General features: G+C 44.2%; 2 protein-coding genes across 13 annotated transcripts in view; both read right to left on the bottom strand.

Moving 5' to 3' along the window:
- The window catches only part of LOC127588109 (vascular endothelial zinc finger 1-like), a 288,931-nt gene that overhangs the window by 25,547 nt on the left and 244,409 nt on the right, over positions 1-18,975 (bottom strand). The gene's annotated exons all lie outside the window — the stretch shown is intronic.
- The window catches only part of msi2b (musashi RNA-binding protein 2b), a 225,664-nt gene that overhangs the window by 25,547 nt on the left and 181,142 nt on the right, over positions 1-18,975 (bottom strand). For 6 of the 10 annotated variants that reach the window (XM_052046680.1, XM_052046686.1, XM_052046681.1 and 3 more), the window contains one exon: positions 1,254-1,373. In XM_052046680.1, coding sequence (XP_051902640.1) covers positions 1,254-1,373 — 120 coding nt within the window. The remainder of the gene's footprint in view (positions 1-1,253; positions 1,374-18,975) is intronic. The other 4 variants (XM_052046688.1, XM_052046685.1, XM_052046684.1 and 1 more) reach the window with 1 other exon arrangement.

Raw genomic sequence — 18,975 nt, 5'->3', positions numbered from 1 at the left:
AGAAGATTATTTTTGGTGATATTCATATTCAAGTGAATGAATCAATTGTCAGCCACTTCAGTAATCAGTCCACATGTGCAATGCTCGAGTTTCACGGCGTTGATATTGAGCCCCCCCCCCCACCTCCTAACTGCTTCATGTTATAGTTCCATTTGTTACTTTGGCGTGTTCACCATCCCATATTTTTTGTAGCGTACGAAAGACACTCTAGTCTGTACTACACGTACTGTACTAGCACATTGCTGCCTCCTGCTGCGTTAGACAGCAAATAAAGCAGGAAGTGAGATCACAAATGGTCACCGGAAGGTGCACGTAAGGGCATGTCGGTTATTCCTCTACTCCCCTTAACAGAACATAAGAACATAATGTCAACTAGTTTGGTTGACATTCTTGACTTTTTTTATGCAGCATTTAAAAAAAAAAACAAGATTAATTAACACAAATGGTTATGGCACTACCACAGGTTAACATCACAGACAAGAACATCACAGCGGAACCTCTTGAGTTGAACACACTTGAAGGAGTGTTGAACAGAAGCTATAAATGGCTGTCATGCATGATGTAATGTTAGACCTCAGGAATCAGCTCATCAAAATATTGTCCCTAACTCGAGACCGAGAAAACCCAGAAGAGCAGAATGTACATTTGTTCCACGCAGGGACAGCTTCAATACTTTTGGACTGCGTTCGGCCGCAGGTTGCAGTGCATTTAAAGATAAACCAAAAGATAGATTGACCGGCTCAGAAAATGTTAATTTCATTCAAGGTACTATGGCTTATCGCAGTAAGCTTCTGCAGTTTGTATTTGTATTTTTTTGGGACTTATAGATATATTCAAAAGTTAAATGTAGGAAATTTCTGGTCGTGACTTAATCGTATCCACTTCATGTAATTTTAACGAAGTGTCACCTTTTGATTTGAAGGTCGGGATCATTTGTCTACAGATTCGATTTCTTTTAGCAAACAGCGGCAACTGAATTTGGTTAGGTTAGAATGTTGAATTCGTCAAACTGAATTCTGGTTATTTTTGCTTCTGTCCCATGATGTCACCTCAAGCCCGCCATCTCATTTTTCTTGACGTGGCAAGAACCGCTCACATCTAACAAAGGAATTCCACTGATCAGTCGATATGATTATCGATATAAATGCCTGTGAGAGCGCATGGGAGCTTGGGTGACTATGTCTATGGGAAGAAGCAGAGCAGGAGAAGTTGAAGAGAGCAGCAGCCACACAGAACATGGACAGAGCGTTTACCTGGCCCTGTGCTCTGTGGGTACGCCAAGTAGCCGCCTCTTCCACGGGCCCCCCTACCTGAGCCACGCGCTGCTACGACTGCCGCCGCCGCCACCGGTCCGTATGCCGTCGCTGGGAAGCCTGCGGGCACAAACACACACGCGCATGCATCATTTCCTGCGTACGGACAAGTATGTCCCAAAGCTGCGGGAGAATGTTGACACCAACACTGAGCTGCGGGATAAAACGAGCTGTCAGAGGCAGGGGCTCATGTCAGTGCGATATCTATCAGCAGACTCGGAACATGCTGCTGACCTAAAAGGTCCGTGCGCGGTGCGACAAACAGCCAGGAGCAACTCACTTAATATAGAGCGCAAATGGTTGTTTAATCAACTTGAAAATGCTTGCCCGTTTGTTTACAAATTGTGACGTATGGATGCTTTAATGGCTAAGGTTCAGTGGTATGCACTCACTGGCCAAAACATTAGGCGCACAGTAACAATCTGTTTGCCAAAGACATGAGGATGCCGTGAGCGACCAGCTGTTGCGCGATAGGAATCATCCGATCTCACTTAACTGGGCCGATTTCTTATTCACTGCTAAAAAAACAAACAAAAAAACAAACAAAAAACACCTTTATTCATCTGTAAATACCAACAATGTATTAATTTATTCAGTACCAGCCAATTCTAAACCAAGTCTGAAAAGACGTATAAAAACGTCTTTGGGAGTGAATGAGTGAAAGGCGGCAGAACAACGAAAAGCTTTTCAACTTCGTGGCAGAAGGTACCATTAAAAGCTGCGTATGCGCCCGTTGCCGTCACGACAAAGGAATATGTCATGACTTGGATTTGTGTTCCAGATTTTTACGATTGTCATACCGAGCAACTTTTGACCATTTCAGCGACCTTATAAGCTGAAAGAGGCCTTATAAGCCGAAAGAGGCAAAATATTAGAAAAAGCTCTTAGTATATCACCATCATCTACAATAACGGGCATATTGTTAAAATAAATAAGAACTGATCAATCTTTTCGTTATCGAGGCCATTTTTAATACGGTTCTCGAGTTGCATCTCGTTAGGTGCAGCGATTCCGAATGAATGGCCGATCGAAATGAATGACAGCAATTTCCAGTGGGGTGATTGTATTAATTAAGATACGACTGGATAAGTACATTATCTGCAAACGTGAAAATATTCAAAATTCCTATGAAACTACAAATCAAGAGAATAAACTGGCTTGAGGTGGGTTTGCAAATTGCAAACGGCTGATTAGATTAATGAAATAATGTTGCTCTGGGGGGTGTTTATGTCACAAGCTCATAGGAAAGATTACAACCACCTCTGAGCTGCACAGCCATGCGCACGATAGCCCTACCCCTGGGCACAAACCCTACATTTTTTTTGTTCGGGTGTGCCTTCCCAAGCCCCCCGCAACCAATTATTGCAAGCTTCTGAGTACTTTGAATCAAGCGCTGTATGTAATTCACCAAGGCAAACCATCGCCGCTTTTTGTTGCGGGTTCGTCAGACGGGAGATTAATTGTAGTTTTGTGGACAAATGGAGACGTCTATTCTATGATTTGTCATCGTGAACGCAAATTCAAATCTGGCCTTTGGCTCCCTCTTAGCACGGTGAAGGACATTTAGTTTTCGACGTGGTCTATTTTGAGGAGGTTTCGAATGCTCTCGTGAAGTACAGACATCAACAGAGTGTAAATATGAATGCGATTCTTTGGGATCTAATTATTCGTGACAAATATCATTTTAGTAATCAGCCTGTAATTAATCCAAAGCAGTATCAGTGAATTGTAATTACATTGTTGGGACTTAATGAACATGGTAGCAAGAGGTGGGTGACAGAAGCTGGTCCATGCCCAGGGCCTGGACTCTTTCAACACAGGAATGGCATGTCATTAGCGCCGGTGATGAGATTCCTCACTCTGGGCTCCACGCCGTCGACGCCTAATCAGCCTCCTAAAATTATCTCCACAGGATATGCTTGCCTCTCTTGCAAAGAAATGAGCTCCAAATCCTCTCAATTGGAGTTGCTCCTGATTTTTTTGAAATGAATGTGTGCAGAATGTGTTTGCGCCGCCACGTCCCGGCTCTGCCCTCTTCCAAAGACGGTGACTGGGACGTTGCGGAATAGAACAGGACACCTCGGAGGATTGTTTTTCCAAAGCTGCGGAGGTGAGGGGAGAGCATGTGACCTATTTCTGAGGCAGCCTCCGAGTGCTATTCCATGAAGAGGGGCTCGCACAAAAAGAATGATGAAATGGAGGGCATGGAACAGGGGGTGAGAGAGCAAGGTCAGACGAGCCCCCCCCCCCACCCAAAAAAACAGAAACACATAGCTTTTCATTAGATGGCCCGAGAAGGAGGTAATTCACAACTCTGCCGACACAATATGACCACGACTGTGCGTGTTGGGTGCGAGATGCCACCACGCTGCGACCTGCGCGATGGCCGAGAAGAGGGAGAAATATAATTTCCACACACGTCTCTGGGGAGAATAATGTAATAAAGTGGTCTGGCAGAGTGAGTAAAGAAGTAAAACAATCATAAAAAGACAATCAAGAAGGGGCAGACTAAAATCTGCCACTTGAATGCCACTGAAATGGCTCCAATGAGGCCGTCCACCTCTTTTCACAAATGCAATGCTTGCGCACCCATGCATTTCCACTAATAGCATCCGGGGCGTATGCTTGTGCAGAACAATGTTTCATGCATTTCCTTGGCTCTCCCTCCTGCCATTGTCACGACACCCCAATAGACCCACTGGCTTGGAAGTTAGTTGCGAGCAAAGTTGTGGTGAGAGATTAACTTTGCAGGATTAGGTGGGTTAATTAATAGATGGCTGCTGCTCATTGTTTTGTGCTCACGCTGTAAGAAGCCACCCAAGAGAAGCGCTGCGGCATTAAATCAATTTCATGGCCCTTTTATTACTGAGGAGATAAAGCCAATATTTAGCTTTCAATTCTTCACAATTATTGGGCCCCCGCTTTGCCACTTGAGTGGCTGCACTTGGCTGGGGACAAGGACACATCTGTTTATGAGCTGCGCAGGCCCGGGGGCCTTGGTGTCCGGACTCGGGGGAACTGTCCTCAGCTTTTGCTTCCACGAGCTCGCGGCGCAGAAATTCAGCAATCATCAGAAGTGCCACGGAAATCAAGAAAAAAAAACTGACCTAAATAAAACCGGGCACACAGGCAAACGCTATCGACCTCTTTTCTACAAGCAACATCTTTCTCTGCCGGAAAAACAAAAACAAACTTGAAATGGCTAAAGGAATACATTCATTTGTTCAACACAGCATCAACCGCAACGGGAAAAACAATCTTTATGAGACTTCGGTTCACAGCGTCGGTGGATGAAGCGGCGCAAATGGTATTCTATTTATCACTTGAATGAGGAGGTACAATTGGCGTGGTGGTTCATTTAATGTAAAATCGGAGAGATGCTGCTGACAGAATCATGATTGAAATGGAAGCAAGCGGGACTTTTGTTCAAAATAAGAAGCCCCGTCAGTTGATCGGAATGCACTCCTCCAGAAATGAGTGCGCCAAAGAAGTGGCGCACAGGAGCACAGCACGATTAGTCACGGCTGTCACTGTTCATCATGAATGGGATCCCACAGACAGGCATTTAAAATTTTTTTTTGCCTTTTCTATGACATATCACAAAATGTGGAAGCTTGGTAAAATCATGTTGATAGCACAGCAATCATTTGTTGCCCGCACCCCCGCAGCGGAATGAGGAGAAGCACTATGGATGGATGTTGCAAAAATGAAAAAAATGGTATGTATCACTTCATCAAAACTCAGATATTTGATGAATAGACTACTTTTCAAAGCGGGTGTACTGGTCTATGCCGAGCACTGTACGCAGAACACACAATGTTACACCGACTTCAATGAGAAGTACAACCCAATTAGAAAGGCATAATGCACGGCAACAAATGGCTCACTAAACGTAATTATGTTTTATTATTGGTGACATCATGCGAGTGACTAGGCGCTGCAGTGTTGGGGGTCCTACACTAAAAGGTTTATTGAAGAGCAACTCATTTTTATGGTTTGAAAAAGACAGTGATGGAGAGCCAGTGTCGAAGCCCCTCTTGACTTTCTTATGAACGACTCACAGAGAGTCCATAAATACCAAAGGTTCCCGACTGCTACTTTACTCGGAGCACACCTCAATCATGAGGCGGCATGAACAAAACAGACTATCATCTTTTGTTTGTGTGTCAAAATGAAAGGAATTAATTTGTTGCACAACAGAAGTCAAATTGAGTACTGTATTCACTTCAAGGTATTTATGGCCTTTACTGCAAACAGCCACTAGGAGATGTAAGCGAGCAGTTTTTGTCTTCTCTAAATACACCGGCCAACAAAAACTTGCACAATCAAATGAGATGAAGCAAGATAGTATTTGTGCTTTTTTAGGATATGGTGAATTTTACAACATAATTCATTTCGTGACATCGGTTGATTTCCAAGTTCTTGTTAAAAAAAAAACCCTATATAGTATGATGTAAAATTAGTATTTTTTTCCCCCAAAGTGTCAAAAGTCATCATAATGCCAAGATAAACTTGTAAAATTGAATTAGGGATGCACATGTATTGATACCAGGTGCCTGTTATCGGGCCGATATCAGGTGATATTGGTATCAGTCAACTATTGGGCCCTCGTGAATACTGCCGATACCAGCTGATACTTAAGGCTACAAAAAAAAATAACAAAAAATCTGCAAATGACTGAATCCTCCACGGCAGTAGTTGGCGCAAGGCCATTTCAAATGGACTCATCGGTGAATCATCATCTGCTTCAGAAAGAAAGGTCAGTTCACAAATTGTGCGAAAAGAAATTTTCTATATCGAAAGACTGAATGTATCGCCAATTGGTATCGGTGAATATGCTCTGAAAAAAAAAGTGTTGATTTATTCGTCCCACACTGAGGAAATTTACAATTATCAGTTATCAGACATCCGTAAATTCTATGAACATAAAAGCTACAAGAAAAGTAAAGCTATGTACCCTCTGAAAGATACTTGACAAACAAAATCACTTTTTTGATAGGGACTGATGGAGTTTATAAATCTATTTCTGTTGACAAGAAGGCAGCATTAGAACACATCTTGAACTTTGCGTTTGCTTCTTTGTGATGCACTGTAATTGACACTCAATATGCTTGGCTGTTAGAACATAAATGTGACGTATGCACGCACACCTTATACTAATAAACAAATATCAAAGCATACAGTATTTAAGACTGTTGTGCTAAAATATGAAATGAACTCAGGCCAAAAGCAAGGCCGCTTCACACACCACTGCAAAAAGCAACCAAAAACGATGTCAACATACTTGTCAATTAAATCCGAGCATTTTCTCAATATCCTGCTGAACCCACGGACAAATGTTAACAAAACCGTCACACGGCGTATATCCATATTCTTCCCTCCCTACCTGTTCAAAGCCTTAAGCCAGAGTAAAAAATTTACTTGGTAAAGAAGTTAAAGGTCACTCTCCGCAGTGTACCGAAGGAGCACAATGTACACTTTGTGCACATACAACTCTGTATTGGTGACAATGAAAAGGGCTTTATAGCTAAAACGTTTTCCTTCTAGGCACGCCGCGACGTTTCTTGCAAGCGAATGCATTTGCGAATCTTTGTGTAGCGCGGTGAGCAGCAGGCTTCATTGGTGATCAAATAGCTTCTGGTGTCAAGCTTTGCTGGATGTTTTTGCTGCCTGCCTACACAGACTCCGAGTCCAATGTTTTGCTTTCAAAAGTGCCAAAGCATTTGTTCTCAAAAATGATGCGACTGGGTGACACATTTGTCGCTCGCGTCAGCATTTCACCTCATGCTTAAAATATAGATAAAAAGTACAGCTTTATCCAAGCAAATCCTTGACAAAATCTCAAACCGACGACACGCTCTCACCTCCTTGAACCAGGAAGTAGTCTGCGAACATGGACGGACAAATACAAACGGTTCCCCTTTTGTTAGCAGTTCCACCCTCTCTAACTGCGGTTGTGCGTTCTAGCCCTTGCTTTTCAGCTGGCTTTCTAGTCTTTATTCTCAGACCCTTGCCATTGAAAACTTTCTTCCCTATGCATCAATAAGGTTCTCCTTTGTCCTCTGACAACAGCTTGACTGATGTTAATGTAATCTGCACTGTTCTTTGGCCCAAAACTGCCAGCAGCGGCTCACCCGTCATTGACAAAAGAACTCCATCAGTCACAGAGCACTCCGCTTGCTTCCGCTTTAGGAAGACTGTCAACTGTCTAACACATAGGCCGAGCTCGGGGACAGCTGCTATTTCTATGGAGGCTCTATGGATCAAGTAGCCTCTGGCTGCATCTTGACAGCTGCCTGAAAGAGATGGAGTAAGGTTTGGGCACACTATTAACCACAATTACTCGTTAGCATCTGGACTTGCAGGACGTCGCTGCAGCGATTGTGACTGGACACATTTGGCGTCCTGCAACATTCATCCTTTTTCCAAGTGTATGGTTTGCTTTTCTGACACGTAGGATGAGCTCCAAAATGCAGACTGATGGAGCTTGCGGGCACACTTAAATGACAAGATATCCAGGGACCGTTCCAAGTCTTGCCAGCATGCTGGGAGCAGTGTAGCGCTTGCTGCACAAGGAGACCGACTCCGATGGGATGGCGGACAGTTATTAGTGCAGTCTCAGAGCTTTCGCCACATTTAGCAATGCCTTGGGAGTGCAGTGAACCAGTGCAAGCTTGCTGTCTAAAGGCTCATATATCCGGGTTGAATTGACGCTCAGGGCTATGGCGTAGCTTGTTAAGCGCTTCCCATGTAACGCACGGTTTGCTTGTAAGGTTTGAAGCGATGCAGAACAAAGGTTAAAAATATGACCTGCCGTGTCACATACAGCCCTCACCTGGGTTCTCTGTTGCGGTACAGGATAGTTCTCAAACAAAGGCTGGACGCTTGGGGCAATATAATCTATGTTTGGCGAGGCAAAATGGACAAGCATAAAAAAAAACCAGCCCACCAACACAAACGGATGTCCACATTATTACACTTCTAGTAATGTCTGGAAACAATAGCGATTAGTAACATTTTTGAGTGTCTCATCGATCAGCATAAGAAGGTTGAAATGAGGTATGGCCAATTCTGACCTTATTTCATGGTATCGAGGGCCTAATGAAGGGTGCCGATACCAAACACCAATACTTAAGGCAAAACACCCCCCAAAAAACCCAACTGACATCGGGTAAGTCGTCTTTGACACATTGGCGAAGCATCATCAATATTGACACATCAATATCAATATTGTGACCAAAGCGAAACTTTGGTCACAATATTTTGTTACTCGGTTAAATTTGATATACTTCAAAAGTACTAGAGGCATCGGTACTCGCTATCGGCGGGTACTCACAGAGCCAATACTCATAGTCGTCTCGGTCTGGTGTCGTACATCCGTGGTCAAAATGTTGGGAACGTCTTTCAGTAAGCTGCAGTTCAGTTTTACATCACTGTGTTAATAAAAATAATGACAAATTACCGCCACTATGTCGGAGAAAATCACAATTTATAATCATTTTTGGAAAGGCTACAGTTTTGTTTTTAGTTTAGATTTCCTGGTGGGATGCACAACAGTGACTTTTTTTTTTTTTTTTTTTTTAAAGGGAGCCATGTTTGGATTGTACCCTTTTTGTGTGGAAACGCATATCCGTGCATACAAACCGGTCGGGGGGGAAAAAAAGAAGTCTGTTTCGCATGTTCGCGTTGTGCTTGCTAAGTTCACTGTCACCCGTGCAAAATGACACCTCACGTTTGAGGCGTGAAAATGCAATCGCAAAGTCTGGGATCGGAAACAGAGACTCACCATGTTGCGCTCCAACATTGGCACAATCCCCCAAATACTCAAATAATGCTGTCTTCATCTTAGTATTTAGACTCACACGATGAAGTGAGAATTGTTTTGGCTTTAGAAATAGTGACGGCATTCAGAAAATATACAATATACAGTATGTACAAATCCACTGACATCCGTTGACTGGTAACCTCACCGTAGACGACAACAGAGACGTCTCTTTTTAAGCCATAGTCAGAATTGTCGTCGTAAATGTTATTGTACACAAGATGGAAGAGGCACCTCGTGTTAAAGGTCAAATCAGAACATGTTCTACGTCAACTTCTTACCACTACAGTTTTCAATGAATCATAAAACTTCCAGGGATTATTGATCCACGCTGGAGTAGGCAAGGCTCTTGATTACAAATGACAGGCACACGACTATAAATCCACCAAAACCAGTGCACAGGTGATGCTGGGGAATTTCGGTTTGAGATGGAAGCTGGTGATCGGTGAAACAAGTCTTTCAAGCGTGCCGCTCCAGTCCATTTCGGGAGCGGGGGGGAAGATAGACTGAGACAGATGAACTGTGAGGAGCGGAGATGAGTAGAACAGATGAACAGAGGAGGGCAACAGCCATAACAGTGGCAAAGGAAGACAAAGAGAGGAAATGACATACAATGAGAAATTTCGAGAGAGAGAGAGAAATAAGGCCAGAACACCAGTGTCCAATTCACTCTTGCGGAATTCTCCAAGGCGCTGGATAAAAATAGCCACACCGCCATTAGCGCACAGTCTAATGCACCATTAAATACATGCACGTGTTTATAGTGTATGGGGAAAAGGTCATCAATATGAAAAAAAAAATAGCTCGGCGAAACTAAAAGTACACGTTTAAAGTCCATCGCGGCGTATCCCACTGGGCATCCTCCAATTATTTTAATTATGTCAATAATAACAATTTCGAATCCCACGGATTCAGTGAGAATAAATGCCACTAAAAGCACAGAAGGAGATTGCCGTATCAGCGCGTTGAGATCTCGAGAACGTGCGCGTCATCCAAATAAAAGGGTGACCCGTGCTCTTATGCACATAAAACCGAAGTGAACCATGAATGCAAAGCATCACCGAGAGGGATAAAATAATGTCGCTATCAAATGTTATGTTGTGCCGCTGATTGCGACATAGTAGACGAGTTTGGGGGGGTTGGATCAGTAATAGTTTTGATTCGATATTTGTTTGTAAATACATTAACCCCACCATTTTATTGGAGCATATTTCATGCAGAAGCGTCATTTATTTCCTGTCAGGGGATGACAGTAAGAGGGACAAGTCAGCGGAAATAAGTCTGTTGATAAGTCACAGCAGAGGCGTCGAAGCACACTGCCGCCTCCTCGCAGGCGGAGGAGGGCATCCTGTCACAGAGGGGAAACCGTGACACCACTTCACATTGCGTTCCATTTATAATCCCCAATAGCGCACAGAGAAACACATGGAGACAAATTAACAAAACAAAAGAACAATTACGGATCCAAAAAAAAAAAAAAGGGAGACAGCCACCTAGCAAGACATCTTTTCATCTCCAGACTGACAAGTATCCCATTGTTGTCATCTCTCAGCGCTACTTTGTTGTAGTTGAAAGCATCCCGGGTTTGTTGTTATCAAAGGCATAAATCACAGAGCCGAGGAGAGCCAGGTGGCTTTCGTATGAACTGCTTCGCAGGTGCTCTTGTCTCACCTCTCTTCTGAGCGCCGCGCAGCTACGGCGCGCGCCAAACGTGAGCCTCACGCGGAATGCAGACGGAGCCGGCGAGGGAGCGTCTGAACATTTTACACGCCGTCTTAATAATTCAATTATAAGCGGGCTGATCCACAGCGCATATTATTGCAAAGCTTGTGTGAACACTTTCACCAGGTTATCTTAGTCGCATTCAAGTTATAATCGGAGGGAGCAAAACTTGATTAAGAGAGCTTGGGTGCTAACCACTGAAATGCCCCTCGCAGTGTGTTTGTCTGCTTTCGCTCTCTTTGGATTCGACGCACGCAGCCCAACACACTTGCTTGGGATAAATTACGACTAAAACCTAAAATCAAACATTGGTTGACATGAGTTACACCTTTCCAATCGAATGAGAAGCAACATGAGTGCTATGTAAAAGACGTGTTCGGAAATCTTTGCCTTCACAAACTATGAGCCACGCGGAGCGCTCACTTTCTCTCTGGCGTAAGCAGACATCTTTTCAGGTCTCTTTTTTTTTTGGTTTTGTTTTTTTTTGCTGTGAATTAGCCCTCAGTGCGGCCCCCAACAAAGCGAAGTTAATTGTGCTATTAAGAGCTCCTGCCGGTAAGGGTTGGGCGCGTGTCGCCATGAGCTGTTTGTGTTTAATGGTTTCTTGTTTCTGGAAACGCTGCTTCGCAAGACCAATGAAGTCTCGTTCCTACGACCGCAGATATGCGCACGGTCAGTCGCTTCTTGTTCACGTAAGAGAGCGGCGGCGTAGGTTTTTGGGATGCAACCTTTACTAAAGAAAGACTGCTGGAGGGTAGAGAAGGCATTCGATTGGCAGTGTCATTTTCCGCTCCCGCTGTTTGGCTTTTGGCTTTTGGCTTCATTACACGTCATAAAAGTAGTTCATTTCTCTCAATTCGATTTTGTTATGTTTTTTACATTAATATTTTAAAAAGCAGTCGTGTTTTCCTTTCTTCCTTCATTCAAAATATATATATTTTTGCTTTTCTATTCATTTGATTTATTGTCATGGAATGTATTTACGTTAAAATTCAAGTCACCACTGAAACCCCCCCCCCCCCCCACCTCTCATGTATGTTGGTCTGATACAGGGGCAGTTCTACACAGCTGTTAAGTAGAACCGCATCTCTAAATGGCCGCCCATGATGGACCTTAAAATTAGATACATTATTAGATACATAGTTGAGCCATCTATCGGACTGCAGTGGAACAAAAGTGCTAGTTTTATTCCGCCTTGGAATGGGTCTATATGCACTACTGAGAGTCATGCTGGGGGTCTGTCTAATGGCTTTTGACACACACCTGTTTCCTTTTCCTACTCACACATCTGCTTGACTGCCATTCGACCACAATAAAACTGCTTCATTTTCACCGCTCCACAGCTCTAATCTCCCAATATTGCACCCATATAACACATAGATGTAACTTACGGTTATAATGTTGAGTTAATAGCAGTCCATCTCACGGCACAAATGGCCAAGCCGGTCAGACGAGCCACAATGGCAACTTAAAAGCTGCAGTTCAGTAAGTATTGCAGCTGGCCTCAGCCAAAGTAGGCATTCTATTTTAGAGCACAAAAAGCAATCCTACGGTGAATTCCGTCAAAGTGCATTTTTGACTACGGAGCCATCAATTTATGGTGTTATTTTGTTGCACGACTCCCACCGGCTTGGTTGATTTGGTACGACCGTTACATGTTTGAACTAGGTGAGGCGTCCGCGTCAGTGGAGTTTATCTCTCTTGCACATTGTCACCAAAGCGAAATGTTTCTTTGAGTAATGAAAGCATTTTGGCACACTGATCCTTTGCCATTAAGACTTTGGAGTCTGTGATTGGAAATAGAAAAAGTCAATTACAGAGGTGAAGGGAGCCAGAGCTTGGCAAAAACCTGGCTTTATGCCAGTAATTGGGCCTGTAATGGTGTACCTTTGGAAAGATGAGGTCAAGAAGGAGATATATGTCGTCCTCTCACCAGGCATGATCATGTGTTTGTAAACCAAGCTTGGGGCCAAAAGTGGGGTCGTGACAAACTTTGAATGGAAATGTGCCACCGCGTGCTGAATCCCTGCCTCGTACACACCTTTAATGCGGTCGGCGTCCTACATACAAAGAACAAACACCGCGCCTCGAGTTATCCATTCAGAGAATTCGCATGCCTTGTTCTCTGCGAGTTCAAATATGAGGTAAGGGTGAACTGCAGCGCATCCTCGCTAGAGCTCGGAGAAACGCAATGAATTGCTTTAAGTACCCTTCAGCATGGAGCAGAGAAGAAGGCTTGACCCGCAGGTTTTCAAGCAACGGCCAATCTCCATACTAAAATGTCATCCGTCACTCCGAATTGGGACTTGCAGATTGCGATCCCAAAATGCAAGTATAAGTGAATCAATCATACATTTGCATGAACCGAAATACTTCAGCTTGATGCTCCGGCTCTGCTTGCTGCCACACCGCAATGCAAATTAAAACTCAATGGTTTCACATTGACAGCGATCGAGCACGCATGACAATATCATAATCACCGGACCGTAAGGGCTTTCGGCTTTACATTTCTCACGGCAATTGCGTTAGGTTACAGATGCCATCGACGAAAGATGGACCAGAGCCAAGATCTAATTAACTAGCTCGAGAACACCGCTCGGGTTTTGCTGACATTGTCCCAGATCGAATACTTTATTATTATAACGCCACCGTTGTTTGCACTGCACTCAATCCGACTGTGTTTCTAATATTTTGCCCCTTTCACGTCGCTAAATGTGAGAAACTCTACTCAGTAAAACGCACTGCACATAGCTGCACATTACAACCACGTTAACTGCCACCCCCTTTAAAATGTTTACAAGTGTGTGTCTTAATAGTTGAAAAGATAAATACCGCGGACATTGTGATCCAAAAACACTTTAGAATAATTAGAAACATATCCACATCACGATCTTTAACTCATTCATTCCCAAAGACGTTATTAAACGTCTTTTAAGACTTGGTCTAGAATTGGCTGGTACTGAATTAAAAGTAAATATCTGACAGGTAACTTTTTTTCTGGACAAAAATGCACCAAAGGTTGGCATGTAGATGCAGCCGAGTAAGTTCCACGAACGACCCAAGCGAAACCTCGTCGACATCCAAATATGTCGGGATGAGCCATTTGAACAAACAAATGATTACTTTCAGGGCTTTGGTGCCGCATTGTGGCATTTTAGAGCATGAAAGGAATTGCGCAAAAACTGTAAATAATTGATTTGTTTTTCAGTAATTAGCTGAGTGTACGGTCCACAGAATGTTAGGTTTTTTTTATCGGCAAATATGCAAATAGCGCGAGAATCTGGAGGATTCTCTACTTCTTCATTCTCATTCTCACTATTCTTTGGCTTGCTAAGTGAATGTTTTCTGCTTGACAAAATTTCACGTCGACTAGAGAATAAGAGGATTCCCAGCCTTCAAAATGACAGCTCCGATCCTCAAATTGTACAGCAGTGCACGGTGTGACGGTATGTGGAAAGCACAAGTGACGAGCGACGTCTGTTCCGGCACTTCTAAGTGACAAGAGCACGGGGGTCTTTGTAGCCGAGTTGCAAGGCAGCATCAAAGCGGACAAACTCGGTTCTTTATTGAAGTGGAGCTGCACTTTGGCCCTCGCTTTTGTACTCCTTCCCGTGCACTTAGGGAAAAAGGAAACCTCTCCTGCGCCGTGGAGCCCATCTTAACATCTCAACACATCTGCTTCGACACAATAATCAATATTAGGTCTACTCTCGGTTACTTTCCAACAGCTGTTCGAGATGAAAGGGACAGAGGGGCCCCATTTCTAGAGTACGACTATGGAGTGTAAAAACGCACGACAGAACAGCTAAGGCGAAATCATTTACAGTCATTTTGATTGCAGAAACGCGAACACTGTGAAGAGGATGCGATTTGGGTTCATAACCCTTGAAGCTGACCAGGGGACGTTTATTAGGTGACTTTAATAGGTTAAGACAGATGAGAAGAACAAAGATGTCTGACCTTGCAAGAGGTTCTTATGTAATGGTTTCCTTAAGTGCATTGGACTGTCGAGCTCCTTCCCATCGCGGGATCAGAAAAGGCAACATGTCGCTGCAATCCACTTTCCTTGGACATCCCTTGTGATACTTAGCGTTTGAAAGGGCCGCGTGAGCTCTCAGTGAATCAGCTGTGTGGTCCCAATGGAGCCAATCAAACTAATTAAACAGGACTACTTAAGCCTCCTCTCATTAGTGTCCAAGTAAACAGCCTTAATTTTATATGCATTTTAATGCCCATCATCCAGCTCTGAGAGCGGCGGTCGAGGCGACAGATGAATGATGCAGGCTGATAATTCAGTTGGCTGAGAGTATCTTAAATGTCATTTCAACCAGAGAAATTGTGTGTTTGTGGATTTATGTTGTCGTCAAAAAAAAAAAAAAAAAAAAGTAAAACTCCCCACTGTGAGTCAAACTTTCTTTTCCAGGGATGATTGATGAAAATTAAACGAATACGACATACCTACAGTACATTGCATTTTATAGCTCAAACCTATCCGTTATATGCCAGAGCAATGACACACAATCCAGCAAGCGGTCCAGAACCAAAGGGTTCAAGATAGCGTGGTGCAAAAAACATGCATTCGCATGTACTTCCAGCTGATTGCAAACGATAAAGCTGACACGCTGCTTTCAAACCGAGTGAAGGCGTGCAGAGGGTTGTGAGCTATCGGCGTCAATATTTGCATAGGTGTTGAGTATGCCTGCACATGTCCATCCGCTGGGGACGTGAGTGATGGGAGCAACTGGAGAGCTATTAGCACAGTCAGCAGGAGGGACGGCTGGGGAGGCTAGATGGAAAGGACGGGCCAACTGGGTAGAGATCTCGCAAGTACAAAACTCCCTGGGCCTGGAGCTTTCGAACAGTGGGTGGCAACAAAACAACAGTTGAGACGGCGCATGCACACACACATTCTCCTCCGTCTATTTCCATGCCCATCCTCCTTATTTCATCTCCAGCGGCGTCCAAAGGTAGCAGTCATTGAGGAGGCAAGTCACTTCAAGGTTTGCTTCAACATTGAAGACATGATTGCCATTCTGCTTCTTATTAGAGCTAACTTGTGGCAGACTGTTCCTGCTTGGGCCTCAAGGTGCGGTGCGAGATGCGTTTAAATGTTGGTGAAATTGGCTTGGAGAGCAGACAATCGGGGAGCAACGTCGCTCCATGAGTGCACACTTCAGCAGACGAGGCGTGACATATCGTGCTGGCCAGTGGCGTCACAGCGGCAGACACTCACTGTTGTCACTGGGAATGGAGTCAGGGCCTGAGGAGCTCAGCGCTTGTGTACGTGTGCGTGCGCGTGCAGTCAGCATTACTTTAGAGACAGTGAGTCAGACGGACAGGAAAGCAGAGAGGCCCCCTGGTAAAGTGCCTCCGTCGCTCGCGTTGAGGAGACTTTGATTGTGCCTGTTTGATGCCCCTATGTGCATGAGAACGAGATTGGATGGGCCTGCTCGTTCGACTGTATGAGCTTCCAACATTCATTGTCAGGCCCTATTTTAAGGCTTGCAACTCACGAAGAGCTCTGGCCTCTACAGAGCCGTTGGGCTAATGATCAGCCTTGGCAATTAAAACCTATCTGTGAGTCAGAGTGGCATCAGGAGGGCCATCTGCTTCCAGCCCAGTAGCACTTATTCTGGCCTGCGGGACCACTTGCTGGGGTCACAGCTCGCCCAGATTGTCGTGAGATGGTCACAGGATCCAAAGAACAATCTGCTGCCTAGCTGAAGTTCAGCTGAGACTTGCCGCAGAGACGGCACTGCTGTCGACGCACAGAGGGACCTCTGTTCCGGAGCACATTGTTGCACACACCCATGACACTGGTAACCTCCTCATCAGCTCCAGACCAGTGACTTTGCGCACCTGTTCCAGTAGTGTTGCCAAGACATTGGGCAGTTATTGTACTGACAAGGGGGAGGGAGAGAGGTTGTCTGAGCATTGAGGAAAAACTCTGGACATGCTGGTGATGACTGCACATGGTGTCCCAAATTACACTGTCCACGCTGGAATTAATGAGCTATATCTTGCAGGAAGTGAGATCAATTGGAGAAAAAAAAACTTTGAAAAGAAATTACACACTTTTAACTAGTGGAATTCTGTTGTTGTGTTGGCTCAGACTGTCTCAAAAATAACCTATCGCACTTTGCTAATGCCACATGTGAAGATTTAGGATGAAAAGTCCATCGACTGTACAACCCTGAAACCAGAATGCAAGCCACCTCTGTCTTGATCCATTAACAGTGCACGCACAATCTTTGCTTCAAAAGTTGAACGCTCGATATATTCCATGTCAGCACCTTTCCATCTCTCTGCAGCAGACAGGTGCAGAACCCTGGGAGGCTACCTGGTGTTTCAGGCCAATGCTTTGCAGTGACCTGTTGTGCATTTATCATATGCTTGGTTGGATCTGCCCCAGTTTAAAGGGACATGCAACCCTAAGGAACCATCACGGCAGACTCACAGGTCAGCAACTCAACTCTTTCCCTATATGCTACGTGCTGAGAAGACCACCACCTATGAAGTATTTTTGCAGTGCAGATATGGAGAATGAAAAGCTAATTTTCTACCAAGGACTGCTCTTCAATTATTTGGGCAGCTCTTCATCGCGCTGGTAGCGAGGCTAGCATTAGTAGCTCTAAACGCTGGCAACAGGCGCCATACAATATGGTGTCAGCGTAATTAAGCCTTTTTTCTCAGTGCCTTGAATTAGCGATTAAAGATGATTTCAAGACAAGGTTGTGTTGTTGTCTTGTGACAGAAATAAATGATGTACCAAACACAGCCTGGAACATGTGTCAAGTCAGCCGTTAGGCCGCGCCACACTGCCATTATTAGCACTTCAAAATAAAAGCATTCCTAGGCGTTGATCTACACAGATTATTTGGTCCGGTTTATTTTCTTCCTTCTTCCTGAAAGTGCGCACACAAGTAAGCGGGTCCTCGAGCCAGAAAAAAAATACCTCAAGCTCTTTTTTGAATTTGTGAAATTGTACAATGTGTGGTGATAAAAAATAAGAATAATCTTGAAATTCCCTGTAAATGTGTTTGAACGCAGTTTCTTGGGCAAAACCAACCATGGAAAAAAAAAAATTCGCATTTTCTTGCAGTAGCCCAAAAATTACCTGCAGTTATCCTCTCGCTCCCCTTCTTAATCATCGTTTCCATCATTTTTATTTGTTCAGTACTTAAAAGGCTGACTCAGAGGACCCATGTTGCTGTTTGTCTGTCTTGACATCTGGAGTAGCTGAATGACTGATTGTAATGCGTCTCTGTTACAGAGTCTGTCTCTCTGCCCTGATGGGAGCTTACTAACATCTTCATCTCTGCTTTTTTAGAGTAGCATAATGACCTCCAAGTAGCAGCCCTAATGGAACCATAATGGTCATTTATGCCGGGGGAGGCTCTGAGGGCACAGCTGTGGAGGCAGCGAGTTGCACAAGACGACGAGAGAGCGGAGTGAAGCTGGTTAAGACCCTCCACTTCCACCTCTTCCCATCATACACGTCTCGCGAATCTAATTCTTCTTATGAATGCGGCCTTTATGTACGTGCTGTGTGAGCGCAATTAACCATTTATTCATGTGTGTGTCATGGAAGCTGAGGCAAGCCTTGTCAACAATGGAATGATTCTATAACTGTCATGTGGGGGCTTTATGTCTTGCCTTCTTGTCTTCTTTGGTCTATTCACAGACAAAACGCACACTTAATTATCATCATTATCATTAGCGTCTTATTCATCGGACACATTATACGTTGCCATTCACACAATGGGTGATGCAACGTGCCTCACAATACATGTGCGCTGTTTCTTCGCAGTGCTTCCTGCAGCAGCGGTTGTGTTAATATGCATGTCGACTTAAGGTACATTGTATATATTGTCAATTTAGTTCCTTGCAAATAAGTTAATTGTCAATTGTTTCGTGCGCAACATGAACATCAATATGGTTGCCTGGTCAAACTCATTCGAACCGTCGGAAAAATACAGTGCAGATCTGAAAGCGATCGGTCGAGAGTTCGAACCACATCCGTGACGGACATGCGGTTCAGTTCTATTTAGTCCATTAACATGGATACTGGTTACCTCTAGACTAGAGGTGGGCAAACTATGGCCCGCGGGCCAAATC

This window comes from Hippocampus zosterae, chromosome 16 (assembly GCF_025434085.1).
Source record: "Hippocampus zosterae strain Florida chromosome 16, ASM2543408v3, whole genome shotgun sequence".
NCBI classification, from domain to species: Eukaryota; Metazoa; Chordata; class Actinopteri; order Syngnathiformes; family Syngnathidae; genus Hippocampus; species Hippocampus zosterae.
The sequence above is the reverse complement of the archived record's forward strand: the minus strand, read 5'-3'. Positions and strand labels throughout refer to the sequence as shown.